Below are 18,402 nucleotides of genomic sequence, written 5' to 3'. Positions count from 1 at the left end.
AAAACAGAAGGCCAGAAGTGCTCTGTAGAGACCCCTACCCATTATCAGTACTTCTCAAATGATGGGGTAAAACTAAAGATGTGTTTTATTTTTCAGAGTGACAGTAGAATAAAACGGCCAAATCACTCTGTCATGGAGTGAAACCATGACCTGTGGACATTTACAGTTTTAAGCATGCGCACATGGTCGAATGCATTTAAACCCCTGTTTGTGTTCTTTTAATTGTGCGCAACTTAACAACCATATAAAGTAACGTGAAGGAAGGAGGGAAAAATGTACTTACCATTGTTTGTGTGTGTTCTGAAGGTGAATTGTAAATGAATGAGAATGAGAAAATATGGCAAAAACGGAAAAGGAACTATTTTAAAAAACGTTTTACCACAAATTTAAAATACTTTTTTTTTAAACGACCGCAATTTCTTTTAAATTAAATTCGTAGCGGTACCGTTGTTTGTCATAAATTTGTGGATAAATTTATTGGAACTAGAGTTCAATACTATAAAATTTAATATCCATTGTAATATCATCTCAGAAATACCCCCTACAACTTCCCAAATTAGCAATAATATTAATCACAATGAAGGTGTGTATGTGATGAAACAATTATGAGCACATGTGCTCATGTTTTGTGTATTGGTTACTAACTATTTGATCTAACTATTTGATCTTAAAACTAAATCTATATTGACAGTCTTAACTACATACTGTATATATTGAGACTGATGATTCTGCTTTCACTGTGGAGGAGGAACCCCTGCCTTTTTATTGTTACCCATATAGCGTATTGCATATTTCATAATGGCATGAGACACAGGAAGTTGGAATATCATTTAATTTAATTGTAATTCATAAGACATACATTTTCTATGAACACTTTGACAGTTCAATAAAGGTATCTAAAATTACATAAAACCCTGTATGGATAATACAAGTCAAACTACTGAATACTTAAAAATAATAAAAAGTAAAACATAAGACATTTTCGTTATTTCGTGATTTTCCCAATCATCTATGAATCTTGTTCATCTTTGCAAGCATTTATTCATCCCTAATGTCTTTGATAGGGAGGTTCCTTTGCATGTTTTCTGGTTATATATGGTTATGTCATAATGTAAAACAGGTTCTAATTAATATACAATTACGTTCATTAATATAGAAAACTCAACAAATCTATAAGTAAACCACACTTTGATATATATTGAAAAGAAAAATACACTTTGTTAATTAAACGTAAAAAAATAAATAGAATGACCTATGGTAGGGCTGTCACATTTTGATAAAATGTTTTATATTCATCAAATAAAGATTTAAAGATTTAAAAAATAATTAACATATACATGCACAATGGACATTGAAGATGTTCCATGTTTCAAAATATGATTACTTTCTCCTGAATGAATCATTTTTTCTTGATGTGATCACATTATTTTTTTATTTTTAAAAATGAAACTAGTTGATTAATGTTCTGCAGAAAGATGATGATATGATGATGTTTGGAAAGCAAGCAGCAATAATCACTTGGGAAAGAAACCCCCCACTTGTTCTTTGGGGATCAGGTCTGATTTCTGCCTAATTTGCCCTTGTTCTCTTAGCCCCACTAGCTCCCCTTCCTCATCTGAGCCACCTTGGTGTGGACCTGTGGGTTTGGGTGAGGGGTGTCAGAGTGTGGGGCTCTGTCCTCTGTAGTGGCGGTGAGGCTTGGTCTGTTTTGCAAGGCTCATTAGTCAGACCGCTGTGTTCTGCTCTCTCACATTTTGCTTGTCCTTTGAGGGAGTGAAAGGCATTTTCAGAGACTATGAGGGCAGCCTCATTTCCCGACATCATTTCTGAGTCATTCTCAAAATAGTCAAATGTCTGTTTTCTGTGGTTCTGTTGTCTGCTTTCTGTGGTTGTCTGTGGTTTCTACCAGGGTCAGGTTCAAAGTCCTACACTGCAGCCAACAGGACAACAGGCGACTTGCACTTCCTGCCATCCGGGTGATTGGTTTGCACTCGTCCCAACCACAGAAGCTTCTCCACCCTATTCAATCTCTGCCCTCTTTTTTGTTGATGAATATCCTCAATTTTTGTTTTTAGTCCCTTCAGAAATTCTCTCCCTGTCTGACCTTTTTTGTCCTGAAAACTCTCACTTTCCTTGTTTTTTGTATCTGCTGCTATCCATGCTAGGCTAGCTGTCTGATTACTGTTCTGTCTGTGGTATTGGTGATTTTGTAAAAATTCACTCTAAAATTTGAAGAAAGAAGTGTTATATTATGTCCAAAATAAAGTTTTTGTTTTTTTCTCTCAGATTTATCTAATTGTATGCACAAAAAAACAGTCAAAATGTTCAGGACCTCATTTTAGCAGGACTTTTCATACTCCTTTCACCTCCAGTAAAACAGTTAGATTAGCAGATTGTTCTGCAGTATATAAAAACATCCACTTAAGTAACTCCACTGCATAACATGTAGTTCAATTTCAATGGCAGACTAAATGACGTTATGCAAGCTGGGTGCATGTGTGCTCATCCTCAATTATATTAACTCTGCCAAAACAGATGCTTTTGTGAATGTTTTCCATTCATTTGGGATTGCACCTCTACCCACAAATTTATATTTATATTTATTCTCCAATTGTTCCTGAAAATTACAGATGAACCATTTCCAGTAGCGCTGCACACTGCCATCTGGAGTAATGTTCCATTTATGGTCTCCAGCTTTTCTGTAGGTCTTGTAGGGGATACTCTCATTCTCATTACAACGAGGAAATAATTTTTCATCACTGCTGACATCTGTGGCGCAGAAATTGATTGAAAAATGATCTGTGCCCTCGTAGTGCCAGCCAGCAAGTGCATCACAACGATGGAACGTTACACTGTGTTCTCCATCATGGTTAGGGATGGTGTTTGTGCAGATGGCTTTGCAGAAAGGACACTGTTCCCAGCACCCCTGCAGCTGGTTGAAGAGGTATTCAGTTGGTTTCTTTCTCAAAGTTCCCATGTCAATTGCCTTTTCATCCTTCAGAATTTCATCAAGAGACTTGGCCATCACATCTTTGAAAAACTGCCAGTCTTCAATGTCTTCATTTTCAATGGTATGCAAATCATTTCTGTTTATTACCATGTGCTCCCCCAATGTTTTACAGAAGCAGTCAAGCCACATGGATGCATTTCCTTTCTTATCTTCCACTTCTCTGGTTGCTTCTATGCTTGCTAATAAAATCAGATTGTTGAAGGTTCCAAGATTTTCCTCGTGCATCATACGCAGTTTTCCAGTATCACTGCAAAAGTTATTGGTCTTTTCTTGGATAAAACTTTCAAAATATTTCTTTGGGAAGTCAATGTATTCAGCAAATGCGCTGAAGTCCTCCACAGTTGCTAGATGTTTCAGTATGTGATTCTCAAGATTTGATCTATTGCTGTTGAACGCTGGATTGTTGGATTTAATTTTACTTGCAATGTGCTGACTGGTTTTATCATTCACTGCAACCAGAACTCCTGGCTTGATGTGTTTACAGAGAAAATCAACAAATATTGTTACAGAATGTGCTCCTTTGCAATAGTTTCTGAATGCTTGGAGGTAGTTGCCTCTTTGGCTTTGTAGATATGTCAGTGGATGGTTTGGTGTGTTAAAGGTTTCCTGCATCCTCTGAAACCTTGAAACATATTTCATGCAAATATGAATGGACAGGTCTGCCTTGAATTCATTTGTGAACTTAAGATTGCCTGTGGAGTGCTCAAATTCAGCAATGGTCATCTCAATAGTTTTTAATATCTCATAGATGAAGCTTTCATTAAAATCTTCCTTGCTCTTTTCTTTTGCAGTGACATATTTTGTGACAGCATGATTCACTTCTTTTTGAACTTGATTAGAGAAATCCTGCCTCCATTGTGTTATCTTCTGAATAATATTTTGAGAAACATGTTTTTTCTTGTCAAACTCAAACATCCCTGTTTCACCTTTTATTTTCTGAAAGACATCTGGCTGTTTTTCAAAGTATTTTTGGAGGATTACCTCCACTACAGCTTTTACATTCACACACTCATTGGGGGTGTATGCTTTGTCTACATCAGCTGTCCAGTTCATCCAGAGTTTGTCAAATTCTTTTGTCACCTGCATGTCATCAAGGCGTTGTGTTTTTAGATTGGATGCTATGGTTTTGCTCTGCTTGGTTAACAGTGCTGTATATTCAGTTTTTTTCTGGTCTAGTGCTGATATGTTTTTCTTGAAGGTAACCAGTTCTTTGCATTTCTTTACTGTCCCATCAATGAGCTCAGTTCTTAGGTTGCTGAAACGTTTGTCAATTTTCGCCCTCCATGTTATTAGAGTTTCTCTATGTTCGTCTTCTGTGAAATACTTTTCTATGTCCTGCTGCAGTTGATTATAGACTTGATTGTCAAAATGCTCCATCAGTTCTAGTACATTCACATCCTGAATCAAGTTGCTGCCAATTTGGTTGAAAAGTTTGCTCTGCATCTCCAGAGCATATTTTCTCAGCTCCCATGACCATGCTGCATACTTTTCTTCTAGAGAAGTGTACACCATCATTTCAACTGTGTTTCTAAAACTGAAAACAAAGTTCTCCTGTAAAAGTGCTCTCCAAACGTCACCAACCCGTAATTTGAATTCTGAAAATGAGGAAAATTTATGCTCTGTTTTCCACTCTGCAATTGTTAGCAGCTTGGTCTTCAGCTCTTGCACATTCTGACTGTAGGAAGGGTTTGGTGGGGCCATGGGAGGATCCCCCTCCAGAAGATTCTTGAAGTAGAACACTTGGGATTCAATGTCAAACTGTATTACATCACTGAATTCATTAATGCTATCAATGTTCTCTTCCTTTGCTGCTATGGTAGCCATATTATCAAGTTTCTGCAGGAGACGTCTTCTCTCTTCTATGTTCTTTTGTCCTGCCGATGCATCGGCAACATTCTGATGTACAAAAATGCAACTTGGTGTAATTTTGACCTGTTTCATCCCCAGAAAAGCCTGCACACAATTCTGAAGAATGTCCTGCATTTCGGATGGGTTTTCCCCCATAATGTTAATTACAGTTATGTCACCAATTCCAATGATGAAAGTGGCAAGCTCATTGTCATGGTTCACTGATATCTTTGTACTGAGCTCTGGTGATCGGAGACCCTCTGTGTCCACAATGAGGACAAAGTCATATCCCAGTTGATTTCTGATGCTGGAGTCCACCGGTATGAGCTGCATGAAGGCTCCACGGGTGCACCTTCCTGCGCTCACAGAAAACTGAACACCAAACATGGTGTTCAGCAGTGTGGATTTCCCAGAACTTTGAAGCCCTAGCATGGACAGAACAAATAACTTTCTGTCACCACATGTTTCAGTGAGTTTTTCCAGAACAGCCTCAATCCACTTAACAGGCACATGGGCAGTGTCTCCATCCATTAGTTCAAGTGGATATCCAGAAAGAAGCATTTTAACTCCTATATCTGGAAGAGAGCTGGAATATTGTTTAGTGTTTTCTTTTCCTTTTGCTGTCATTTGATTGGCCTCATAGAGTTGGCCAACCTCTCTCATTAGATGCTGAAGGCCAACTGTTGTAGTGACCATTTTGTCACATATGCTGCTGAGTTCTGATTGCATTTGATGTACATGTGTTGCTTTTTCCTTATCCTTTTGTACTTCTCTCATTTTTCTCCAGGTTGAGAGATAGTCCTCTTCAAGTTCTGCAAGTGCTTCCATGCTAATGTCATCCAGGAGGATGCTGAGCCACTGCAACCTGTACAAAATTGTGTCTTTATGATTAACTGATGATGTTAAGCATTCCAAGAACAATCTCATGAATTCATTGAGAGGAGTTTTCAGTTGTCTCAAACGGATATGTGTCATCTCAGCTGATATTCTACTCAACTGCTGTTCAAGGCTTTCCCTTTCTTTGACTCGCAGGCGATACTGCTCTTTGTCTTTTATGCACCAATCACGCCACAGTTCACCTTGCAAAGGCAAAAACCTCTCCTTGAGAGTAGGCACATTTCCCTTCTTCAAAAGGCAGGTTAACTTCGTAGCTTGTGAATAAGCATCCTGACATGATTTATTATCTTCATCGACTTTGAACTGTAGTTTTCTTGCTGCTGTACTGCAGCCTTCAAGGCTTGTAGTCTGTTTATTTAAACAGATGCACTGTTTGATTTGTGAAGTCAGTTCATCTGTTAACTCAGCTTGATTCCTGTTCTTTGCAGCTATTCTCACCGTTCTAGGATTTGTTGACTGCTGAATGTGTTCTTTCCCTGAGAAGAGACAGATCAAGGGGACAGGAGACTTGCAAAGTTCCTGGGAAATCTTTTTTGCAGCTTCACTCATAGCATGCTCTGAAAGCAGAAGCACATTGACAGTACTCACTGCCTGAAGAAACTCTAGTTGTTTTGGATGCTCTGCTGCATCACCATGAAGGTTTAGAAAGGCCACACAGTCATCGAATATGTCATCTCCCTTCCCTCCAGGACAGTACCATGCAATCTCCACGACTCCATTCATGAGCAAGCTGTTTGAAGTGCTGCCCCTGCAATGACGATGGAAAAAAACACTGTGCCTCTGTTTGCTAATGACACCATTCAATATCTGGGATTTAGAGTTGTAATTTGATGATCCTAATCTGATGAAGGAAACAATTGGCACTGGAGTATTGAACATTTGCCTGTTATTATACTTTCCAGATGTCGATCCATTTTTACTTTGCCATGATCTAGTGATGTGCCGCAATGCCCAGAGGGGAAATTCAACCTCTTCTGTACAGGGACTGGGTACTAAAATTGGCAGGCCAAACTGAGAAGCAGAGAGTTTAGTAAAAATATACTGTCGCAAAAAGTCATTTGAGCAGTGGAAAATGGCCATATGAATATCCATTGGATGAATTTGTTCCTTTTTGACGCTCACACTCTGGATGGATTTGTCGCCAACATCAAAACAATCTTCATCATCCTCCGCAGTCACTCCACCATCATTTAAAGACATGCTACCTGCCTCAGGTTTTACACAAAGATATCTGGCTTGGTAGTCTAAAATCATGAGCTTATAGAGATAAAGGTTGCTCAATTCTTTCTCTGTTGTAGGCTCATTTATACTCAGAGATAAACTGTTTATAACAAGAACATCCTTTTTCGTAATCTTTTTGGGATAAGAGCCACTTAGGCCCAACTTTTCAAGCAAATGCATAAAGCTGTCCATTTTTACACCTGCAGTGTTATTTCCAGATGTGTTCAGCTCATCTGTAGGCTCAATCTCTGATACAGATGGTAGTTGCTTTCGCAGCACGTTCTCCAGGTGGAAAACAGACTCCTCTAACACTGGATGTTCATCACTATTATGGGTACCCATTTTGATGGAGTATAGTGCTTTCTCAAGCAACTGCCAGTTATCTTGGCTGTTTTCAATTGCTGATTTAATGGCAAAGGAAATGTTGTCTTTTAGTTGTGTCTGTATGAGCTGTAATCTTTTTCTTTTCTCTTTGTTGGAGATCTGTATGTCCTCGTCAGTGGACAGAGTCAAAGCTGTCAGGAACAGGTAGGCCTGAGCCCTGGTGGCACACTGTTCTTTCAGACAGGAGTACCTGCTAAATGCATACTGCAGTTTAGTCAGCAAGAAATCGATTTCATTTAAATCCAGAACATGATCAAATGTTTTGACTTCAGTGTTGTATCCTAAGACTGTGGCTATGGATACTATCAATAGTTCTGTTTCCTTCTGATCATTTTCTCTCAGTGTTTTGCACCATGAATTCAGTGAAAGGGTTGCCGTGATAGTAGCATTTTTCTTGGCACTGAAATCCTCTTCAACACAACTTAATGCATATCTGCTGTCTTCCAGTTCTTTTTTGGCATGCTGCAATCTTTTGTACAACTCTGAGAACTCAGAAACAGAAATGTCTTTGTCATCCTCCTTTTGGTAGATCCAATTCATGATTTTACTTCTGTTTGGGAAGTTTTCTACCTTACAAATATCAGGTTCCAGCAGATTTTGCATCAAAATAGTAAGGAATTTTGAACTTTTGTTTACTGTAGTCACTTCCAACAGATAGTTCTGAAGAATCTGATCAGAGAGACATACTAGAATCCAGGTGTTGTGGGATCCTGTTTTCTGAAGAAGCCTGGTTTTTAATTTTAGTAATGTTGTCAAGTGAGATTCGCATTCTGAGGCAGACCAATTCTTTACTGATTGAATAAGAATTTTTGCTTTTTTTACCTCACAAAGATCTTCTTCCAATACTTGTTCCACATTTAGCTTAGTGATATCTGTGTATGTTTCCATTAATATTCTGCTTAAATTGAAAGCATCTGTGAAGTCATCTTCATGAGTAGCTGTGAGTATTTCCCATACAGGAATCAGTGTTGTTCCTCGATCAATAACACTCCAGGTTTTATTATTAGTGGCAAGATGGCATTTCCACTGTAAGTGATTATCAACCTCAGCAGGACCACCAGTTTTACTGAATGAGAGCTGCACCTGACTGATCAGGGTTTCTTTGTGTTTCCCGGTAAAAGATCCCGTAAGCTGTGAAGCAGAAGTTGTTCCTGTTCCTGAGAAATTTTGAAAAGACCCACTATATCCAGCACCAATGTAAGCATTCAGAGCATCAGATGTCAACTTCTTCATTTCTGACAGATCACTGCTACTGAAGCCTGCAGCACAAGCTCTCCACTGGAAAATCCCTCCAAAGTGTATAGGGCCCTGGTTCACATGGGAGCCAAATCTCTCATAAAAATCCTTAACTTTGTTTCTTATTGTTTTGCTTTTGTTAGAATGTAAAATGAGCATTTCAATTTCTTTAAGGGCATTGATGGCTCCATCAGATAACAAAAGCATCTCTTTCTCAATAAAGCAGCAAGCCAATGGGATGTAGTTGTGCTTTGTTTGTAAGATGTATGACTCTTCATGTGAATTTGTATGTGTGTCCTCTTTCTCACTCAATTTATTTCCATCTACTGCAGAGCCAAGGCTAAAGCTCCCATATCCAATTTTCAATGAGGTGCTCAAGCTGAAGCCTAGTTTTTGAATGACTTTCTCGTGTACTGACTGGGATTTGTAAGATGAAAATTCTTTCTGTTCATACATGGAATCTTGTTTTGGACTGGTAAGTGAAAGGGACTCTGGAATCGCAATGAGCTGCTCTCGTTTCTCCAGCAAGTCCTCCAGATTGCTGGTTTTGTAAATCCCTTCTAAAGCCAGTCCTCCAGATGCATTCTTCATAACGTCCTTGTCTGAAATCACTTCACAGGAATATGATGGACTCTGTAAAATGTCCAGCTGTCTTTGTAAGCTTTCTACGATAACTTTCAGAGGTTGACCAGTGTTGATCCAGTTTTCCCTTGGGATATTCAAAGCAAGACATATTGTTTCCTCTGTGGCTTTCACTGTAGCATCATGTTGATCTTTGCCATCTTTATACAAGTTTTCAAGCTCCATTAGACTCTGCTTTACCTGAGACAGATTTTCTTTTAATGACTCCATTCTCTCTAGCTTGCAGTTTTCAGGTATAATTCCATATGCCTTCAAATTTCCAAGAAACTTTGATTGTCTAACAGTTAGTTCACATATTGACTGCGGGCAACATTTTGGATGAGGTAGTATTCCCTCTATATCTTCTACATGTTTATGTAAAGAATGTCCAAACCATGTCCGCAGCTGCAAAAGTTAAATATTCAATTGATTAAAATGTTTAGGTTTTAATGGTAGGATCCATTAACACTGTCTTCCACGGTAATTATCTTCTCTGCTTCATGTATGCCTAGAGGAATAAAAGAAATTGATTAAAATTAAATCCAGTCATAACATACATTTATTTTCTAAAAGGCCCCTTCCCAGAATTCATGAGTTAGAAGTACTGAACAGACTTTGTTTATTTGAAGAAAAACTCCAGCCTAAAACACATTGACATTGTTATAATTTGAATATTGGAGATGTAAAACGCAACCCAGAACCTATTTTCCTATTTTGAGTAATATTTTAATTTATAGCATTAAACTCAAGTTATGGAGACAACAAGACATCACACTGTGATATTGCCACACTAGGCACAATGGAGTTTCATGGAAGAGTGTGCCTTCAACTCACTATAGTACCACCTATAAGTATGAGATATCACTAGGGACAACAAGTCAGGGTTTTTTCCTTGAATCCTCAAAAATCAACTTTCTGCAGAACCCCTACTGAGAGAAATCTATCATTTATCAAGATAACATACCGATTTCTGACATGCTAGCGGTCTCAATAGTCCAGAATTGGGGGCATGGCTATGATCTCCAACTTTGCTTTCAGTCTTTTAGTCATGGGGCATGGCGAAAGTAGTTCTGGGTAATGTAGGAAGATAAGACACTGGAGCAGATCAGGTTTAAGCCTGACAGGATTGCAGGTGAAAAATTCGAAAATATATTACAAATATCAGATAATAAACCCTGGAATGAAAGTCACATTGTTGCTATAGGTTTCCTAACAGTGTAAATGTTTTAGCCCTGATTTTTCCGTTAATCTTGCCAACAAAGTGTCAACAACGTCAAATGTAGGCAAACCAACTGCATAAAAGCTGTACTTTTAGAGAGTGTAATGCAGATAACTGTGTTTTTGAAGTCAGTGAATTATTAGATGTCACAGGGAATGAAAGAGGCAGATTTTTAAAATATAGCTGGTTTTGTCTTGGGTAATGTGAGATGAATGATCAAGGCTTATAGCAATATCCCGCTAGTTTTACTGGCAGATTTGGTACATCAGACTTGTTATAGTAATCAATGCCTATTAACATTAGTCACATAATTTAACAACTTGTTTTAATTGACCAAGCATAACCAGAGCATTAAAGTCGCACAATACACTGAAATTTATCACCACAAGAATGTACTGTAATGGCAGTGATGAGTTTCAGATCAACTAAAACATATTTCCATGTCCAAGAGGAGAAAAGTGTTTTTTTTTCTTTTGCTTTCCTTGCAGTAACATCAACTTTTGAAAGAAAAACCATTCAATAACAAAATATAAAACAATAAATGCACTTTTTTGAAATAAGGAGAGCACTTGTGAATGTTTTGAAGGTACATGATGATGGAGTCATAATTTCCTAAAATAATATAAGCAGAAGAATGAAAGGGGATAAGGTTTTACAGCTAAATCATAGATTATGCCTGAGATGTCTTTTTCATTTATGGCTTAATTGACACTTACACCCCACTTAAAACCCAAGGCTTTTATATCCCCTTGTCTTTCACAGCCCTCTGTCTTAAATAAACCCCATTATCCCTGAAATTATTATTATATTATTATATATAATTATTATTATGCAGTACAGACATGGTTCAAAGCTTGAAATACAAAGCACATGTTTACCAAAATGACCAAATACCCTGAACCTATGAGAATCCCACTCCATAAACATATAGGGCATATGTATTCTACTTTTACTTTTAGTAATTACATGTAGTTATGATACTGGGTAAAACCAGATTTATCTTTTCCAGTCATACCCCAGGATGTATACAACACCAGGATAAAAGTATGAAGTAAATTGAACAAAGCAGTAAAATCTTACATGCATTTTCCCAAAGGTGGGCCCAAGTGTCCCCAAAACATCTCCAAATGTCACCAAACCTCTCCAAATATGAACATTGTATATATATATTAAGCATATCTTCTTTCCCATCCATAATCCACTTCCAGAAACGAATTCCAAAAGGTTGGTACCCTCTGGAATCCCACAAAACAAATCTTCTTTATATACCCATTCTCTTGTTTTGATTAAGCCCTGTATTTCAGTCAAATGGTGTCCTTTCGAAGAGCTTCTATGCACAAAATGTGTTCAAAATGGTTACTTATCACACAAATTACATTCACTTAGAAACAATCAAACCACTGGGTTTTTACTTTGTTGTGTGCTCTGACCTGCACTCAGCTGCCAGGCTGCTGTAAAGCAGGCTTGTAAGCATTAAATAGGCTGTAATTTGCATATCTGATGAAAAATATATGTTTATTGTACAACAATGCCAAAGTACTCACACATACAAAGTACTGTCCATAAGTCATTCATTCAAACTGGCAAAATCTAGGCCTGTATTGAATTATGTATAGAAAATTACGCCAAGTTACTGCACAAGAAACAGTACTGGCTATCTTACTTCTTACAAGTTAAACAAGCTAGGATATATTTCAAAGAAATGCTACCCAGTGTTTCCTAAATTGTTGATCACATCTGCTGATACTTTTGGCTCTATTTTCGGAATCAATGTCACAGTGGCACTGTCAAGGTTGCAGTGTATGGGTGCATTGGGTGTAGTTACTGATTGTTGGCATTTTCATGACCAGAGGTGAGATGGGCACAGCTCAAAGTATATGGTACAGTTGGAAAATGGGCTGGTTAGGCTGAATATATTATTTGCGGGTGTGTTGCAACTGGATTCAATCACAGCCAATCAAATGACCTATTTTCTTTCCTTTTAAGAGTCATGTGCTTTGTGTCACATCATACTGCCTATTTGTATGCTCTACCACTGTAATGGAAAATGAGGATATACTCATCAGAAGAAACATCTCTCTAGAGAAGTGCATGGGAGTTCTAGTGCAGGAGGTGTAGAGTAGGGCTGTCACTTTTTCCAAAAATTAAGTTTAATCACATCTCATGAATAAGAAGATTTGTTAGAATTTTGTACTGTCAAATTTTCTATGAAACGTTGGCTAAATGTTTAATTATTATGGCCCAGTTTTAATTTCCCATTAAAAATGTAGTTAAATAGCTATAAGGCTTATGCTATAACTTAAAAATAATGACAACAGTCTTCTTAACGAGAATAAAACCAGGGAAGAGCATAACAATGCCAATGATGCCGTTCAAAGCAAAAAATCGTAATGCACAAGTAGGGTGACCACATATTTGATTTAAAAGAAGAGGATAGGGGCAGACGGGTGAGTTATGAACAATACTGGGCAGTGTTTGTACACCTGTATTTACACAGGGTAGTACAATAAGAACCAAGTTCTCTTTTACATGTTCGCACTTGCGTCTACGGCAGAGGGAAATACTTATGGGGTTCCAACAGTAGGGATCGGCAGGGTGTAACTTTTCCTCATAAGGACAGCTTCCATCATTCTGCATTGCAAAATTGTAGTCGACGTCATGCCACATTGCGTTTTAGGGTGACTCCAAATCTTTAGGAGAGCTTAGGCGCTACCCTAAGCATTTGAAATTGCAAACTTTGAACAGGCATATCTCATTCCCCGTTTGACCTAGAATCATGTAATTTTGCACACATATGCCACTCCTCATGAGGAACAAATTTACCTCAATTCCGCCATTTAGAATTTTATGCAAAACTATAAACGATCGAACTCCTCCTAGAATTTTTCACCGATTTGCACGAAACTTGGTACATAATCTATGGAGCAATGTCTACTAATTAACATATCAAATTTTTGAAAAGTTAAAAAACAATGCCACTGTGAGCCAATGAATATTGCAGAGGGCGTGGCTTTTCACATAAAGGTGTATAACTTCTGAATGGTTTAACCTAACACCACAAACCTTTGTAGGCATATTAGCACACATAAGTGGAGGTTAACCCTCCATTGTTGGCCCGATAAAGCAAAATGGGGGTGCTAGAGAGGTCATTTTTGGTTCAGGCATAACAACTATGCCGATTTTTTTTACTTGGCACATTGGTATAGGGGAGCAAATATGAAGCCGATTGGCCATAAGGTGGCCCTATCACGAGCTAATAGGTGTGGTTTTTGGACAACTTTGAACAAGCATATCTCCTGCCCCATTTGAGCTACCGTCATGAAATTTTGGACATATGTGCAACTCGTCAAGCGTAACACATTTCCCATAAGGACCCATAAGCTCCGCCCATTAGATCTTCCGCAAATTAGAGTTTTTTGAAAAATGCTTCAAATTCTGCTAATCCTGTATGATTTGATAACACTACGTAACCGCCTGTTCTGGTGTCATAAAACTTTCCATAATGATTGAAGGTCACTCCAAGGTCACTCTGAGTGACTGCATAGTAGCCCAACCGTTGCAATGTGTTGTGCTTGCTGCTTGGCCCCTGTAATCGCTGCTTGCATCTATACTTCGTTACTTCACTGAATCTGCGTATTTGGGATTTTCAGCAGCACGGTAAAAACTTGTTGTAATATTGTATTTGTCTGGTTGCATTGATTGTGTAGCCTCTACTGTTGCATCAGCAAAGCTAACATGCCTGGCGGAGATCTGCTGAGTGCACTATTCTAGTTGATATTGATATTGAATGGGATAAACAGCATCATCATGATAAATGGGATAAACAGCATCATCATGATAAAGTTAACTACAAGCACCATAGCTTAGCCTAATATTTTGTTTTGTGTGCTCTATTACAAACTATTCAGCTGGGACCAGCAACAGCTAAAAACTATTCTACTAGCTCTAAGCTCGATAGAAGAAGTCAAACCAATCAGTACATTAAACATAATGAATAGGCATGCTATGGGTAGATGTGAACGTTGTGGAACAGGAAACGGTGGAGCATGTATTTTTATACTGTCCTAGATATCAACAAGACAAACACTTAAAATTACACTCCAAAGGAATCACATGACACTAGGTATTAGAGAGATGTTGCAGAGGAGTTCAGTATCAGAATTTGAGAAAAAACAGGAATTAATAGGATAATGTAATGTAATGTAATGTTCCTGCATAACATCCGCAGAATCCGCCCCTTTCTCACCACCTACTCAACCCAGCTCCTGGTCCAAGCAATGGTTCTATCCCGCCTGGACTACTGCAACTCTCTTCTGGCTGGACTACTGGCATCTGCCACCAGACCCCTGCAACTCATTCAGAATGCTGCGGCTCGTCTGGTCTTCAACCTCCCCAGACACTCCCACGTCACTCCCCTGCTCACTACCCTCCACTGGCTGCCTGCTATAGCTCGCATCAAATTTCATGTCCAACACCTGCATGTCCATTCTGCTAAAAACATATTGTTTCAACTACTCAATTTCATCATTTGTCCTCATTTCTCTCATACTATTGTTATTTTGTAATATGCAAAGATTGCTGGGACATATGCGTCTGCTCCTATTTTCCACTATCAAGTGTTCCGGTTCTACTACCTCCAATTCTCACGGAAGGTGACTGATCTAGCTAAGCAAAATAGGAAAGAGGACTCCTACCTGCAGATAAGCCTATCACAATGCCTTATAAACCTTACAAACAATTGAGGAAACATTGGGTAGCATTGCTTTGGAATACGTATTATTTAATTTTGGTGAGGCAAGATAGCCAATATTGTTTGTAGTACAGTAACTTGGCGTCATTTTGATATCAATACTTTTAATGGAAGGCCTAGATTTAGTCAGGTTGAATTATTGAGTTATAGACAGTGCTTTGTATGTGTGAGTAACTTGGGATTTATGAGATACATATATATATATATATATATATATATATATATATATATATATATATATATATATATATATGCATGAAATTAAATGTCTTAAATTATTTTTTTTATATTTGGACAGTTAATTATGTGTATTTGTATGTGACTTACATTTTAATAGGTAACAGAGTTCAGTTTTCAAGAATAAAAATGAAACTAATATGTTAGTGCTTGAGGTGGTCGATAGGCATCCCCAATGCATGATCGATAATACGTATTCTCTAACCTGTGCCTTGGTAGCAAACAGACACAGCTGGGAAACAGATTGCGCATCACAATCAAAGACAGGCTACAACTTCAGTTAATTTGCTCATACATTACAGATTTTTTTTCACGTCTATTTTTTTGTCTGATTGGATTACCGGAAGATCCATTCCACTTGTAAGATCATAAAGTTTGCTTGTCCCGGACAAGCAGATAAACAATAATGTCGAGCCCTGCAACACATCTTTCAGGCATAACACATCATCATCAAAACCTACAGATACTCTTTAACAGTCTTGTTCTACATTTACAGTTACATTTCTATCATTGGTGTCTCCCCTGTGTGCTTTGTGATTTAAAAGCAATACATGTTCCCACCTATCTTCAATTTCTGTTCAGTTACCTATCAATTCAAATTCTTGTATTCTTTAAACATATGTGAGTTTCTCCATCAGAAAGATTTCCTCCACAACATCAAACCACTGTTCCTGAGTTGGGCGCTCAATTTTGTACCATTTCCTTGTTATTGCTTTCTTGCTACCTGTAAGTAATAGTTTAACAAGATATTTATCCACACCCCCCAGTACAAACTGCCAAAGTACAGCACTGCTTATGTCTTGAGTATTTTGTCAACAGAGTAAAATCAGCCTATTTACAACAGGAAAGAATAGCATAAGGGCTATGACAGCCACCCACAAACGTATGGAGACTATGGTCTTTTATTTTCAGCGATACTTCATGACATGGAAGTGGGTAGCTGCTGACTTGAAATTGAATACATACATTTTTGTGCATCTTCAAATTCACATTATCTGCTTAACCTTCCTCCTCTGCAGGTGGCTGGGTGATAAGTTGCTGTGTCTTTGCAGTAAAAACTGAAATTCATATTTGAAAAGGCCATAGTGACCTGTGAGCCTGTGTGCAGAAAGGGTGTGTGTGTGCATGCATGATCAACCTCCAAAATGATCACATTTGTGATAATCAGGAACTAGATAAATGAATGTGCAATATAGATAAGGATGAAGTACAAGTGAGTGAGTGAAACCCAGAAACCAATTCGGATGACCCACAATGATTCTTTAAAAAGTTACATTTTCCAAAAACAGGCAAATATCTTAAATTCAAAGCCTGAAATCCACAATCACAGCCAATGTTTTCTTTGTTCTGTTTACCACATCTCAGCAGATCAAGTTGTTAGGCAATTAGCCTGGGATTAATTATGGAGCACTTTCATTTTCACTTTGCAAGTTTCATTTTGAAAATGCATTCCAAATATGGTCATGTTTACAAGTAATGGTTGAGGGGTGACTCATTTCTGGGAACAGCCATACTTTCTGGTAAAGCTGCTTTCAAAATACTTAACGTTTCAAATGGATAACTGCAGCAAAGTACAGTCCTTTCCATGTCAGAGCTTATCTTTATGTTACTCTTTAATATTCGTCATGGTAGGCTCTGTTCTAAATTGTATTGTGTGCAAAGATTTTGGATCAAATGTGTGTCTATCTTTCTGGAAAGTAACATCCTCAAGCAACAGACATTGAGGAAGCAGAGTTCACACTAGGATTTACTGGCAAGTGTGGTCAGAAGTATTATTCTTTTTCTTTTATTTAGTACTTAAATTGCCTTTGTATTTATACAAACCATAATAACAAAATTACATAAAACATATGTCAGGGGTTACATTACCTTCACAACCTGCAGATATTATTTAACAGTCTTGTTCTAAAGTTACTTTTCCATTGTCGGTATCTCAACTTTTTTATTCTCCTAAAAAAGCGAGATCATGGTATTTCATATTTAGACTTACTGCACTTGCAAGAATCAACATGGCGGAAATAGAATAGAAAAATCTTTATAAAATAATTTGCCTTTACATTTAAACTTTACTCCAGAAACGAAATTGGCATTATAATTATAACGAAGGAGAATTTTTACATGTCAAAACGTCGCTCGTTTTGAAAATAAACTTCGAGATACGCGTTTCTCGCTTTCGCGCAGGCATACTTTTATTTTGAACGATTTCTGACGAATCTGCCGTCTTACTGTCGCTTACGGTTGCTCATTTCACGGTAGCCTACTGTGTATTCCGGTGGGAAAGTGGGGTCAATGCATATCCTCTATTACAAGGATCCATAGAAAAACAGAAACATACCTGGTACAAAAATAAAATAACGGATTCCTCCTGTTAATCATGCACATTAGTTTGACATCCTACACAAATTAAATGACACAGGGAACATATTAGCATATTACACAGTGGGTTTAGCTAACACGTAACCTTATACATATCATTTAATAAAGAGACCATAATGTTGCTTACCTCTCCCATGCAGTGCAATAAATGAAAACGGAGAGGTAGAGGCGGAAGACCTCATTTATAGGGGGAATCCACATAAGAGCACAGCAACCGAGTCTCAGTCGTTCTACATGTTGACTCTGGAGGCTTAACATCAGATAACTATTTAATCCCGCGAGGGGGGATTCGACCCTTTGTCACTACCCATCTTCCGCCGTGGTCTGAAGACTCATCTCTTCAGACTATACGTGGACTAACTACCACTACTCTGTATATTTAATTTTAACCCCCCCCCGTTTTCATGACACCTGTTACATGTTCCCCCATCGCAGCACTTTTTGGTAATTTTTATTTGTCCTAATACTGTAGCTTTTTCTTCTGCCTAGTTGGCTTTGTAGAGGTTAGGTCAAAATAGTGTTCACTGTGTGAACTAAACTGTGTTCTTGGCTAGAAATAGCTGTACAAAATAAGTATTGTTTCTCACGGTCACCCATATGCAT

At 38.0% G+C, this 18,402-nt stretch overlaps 1 protein-coding gene across 1 annotated transcript; it reads right to left on the bottom strand.

Annotated features, from left to right (window-relative positions):
- Positions 1–815: 815 nt before the first annotated feature.
- Positions 816–18,098, bottom strand: LOC135259662 (interferon-induced very large GTPase 1-like). The gene is made up of 2 exons (XM_064344262.1): positions 17,927–18,098; positions 816–9,725 (listed from the first exon to the last, which is right to left on the bottom strand). The coding sequence occupies exon 2, from the start codon at positions 9,446–9,448 to the stop codon at positions 2,513–2,515; it is 6,936 nt and encodes a 2,311-aa protein (XP_064200332.1). The 5' UTR covers positions 9,449–9,725; positions 17,927–18,098; the 3' UTR covers positions 816–2,512.
- Between the last annotated feature and the right edge of the window lie 304 nt (positions 18,099–18,402).

The sequence above is a fragment of the Anguilla rostrata genome, chromosome 7 (assembly GCF_018555375.3).
Source record: "Anguilla rostrata isolate EN2019 chromosome 7, ASM1855537v3, whole genome shotgun sequence".
Classification (NCBI taxonomy): domain Eukaryota; kingdom Metazoa; phylum Chordata; class Actinopteri; order Anguilliformes; family Anguillidae; genus Anguilla; species Anguilla rostrata.
The sequence above is the reverse complement of the archived record's forward strand: the minus strand, read 5'-3'. Positions and strand labels throughout refer to the sequence as shown.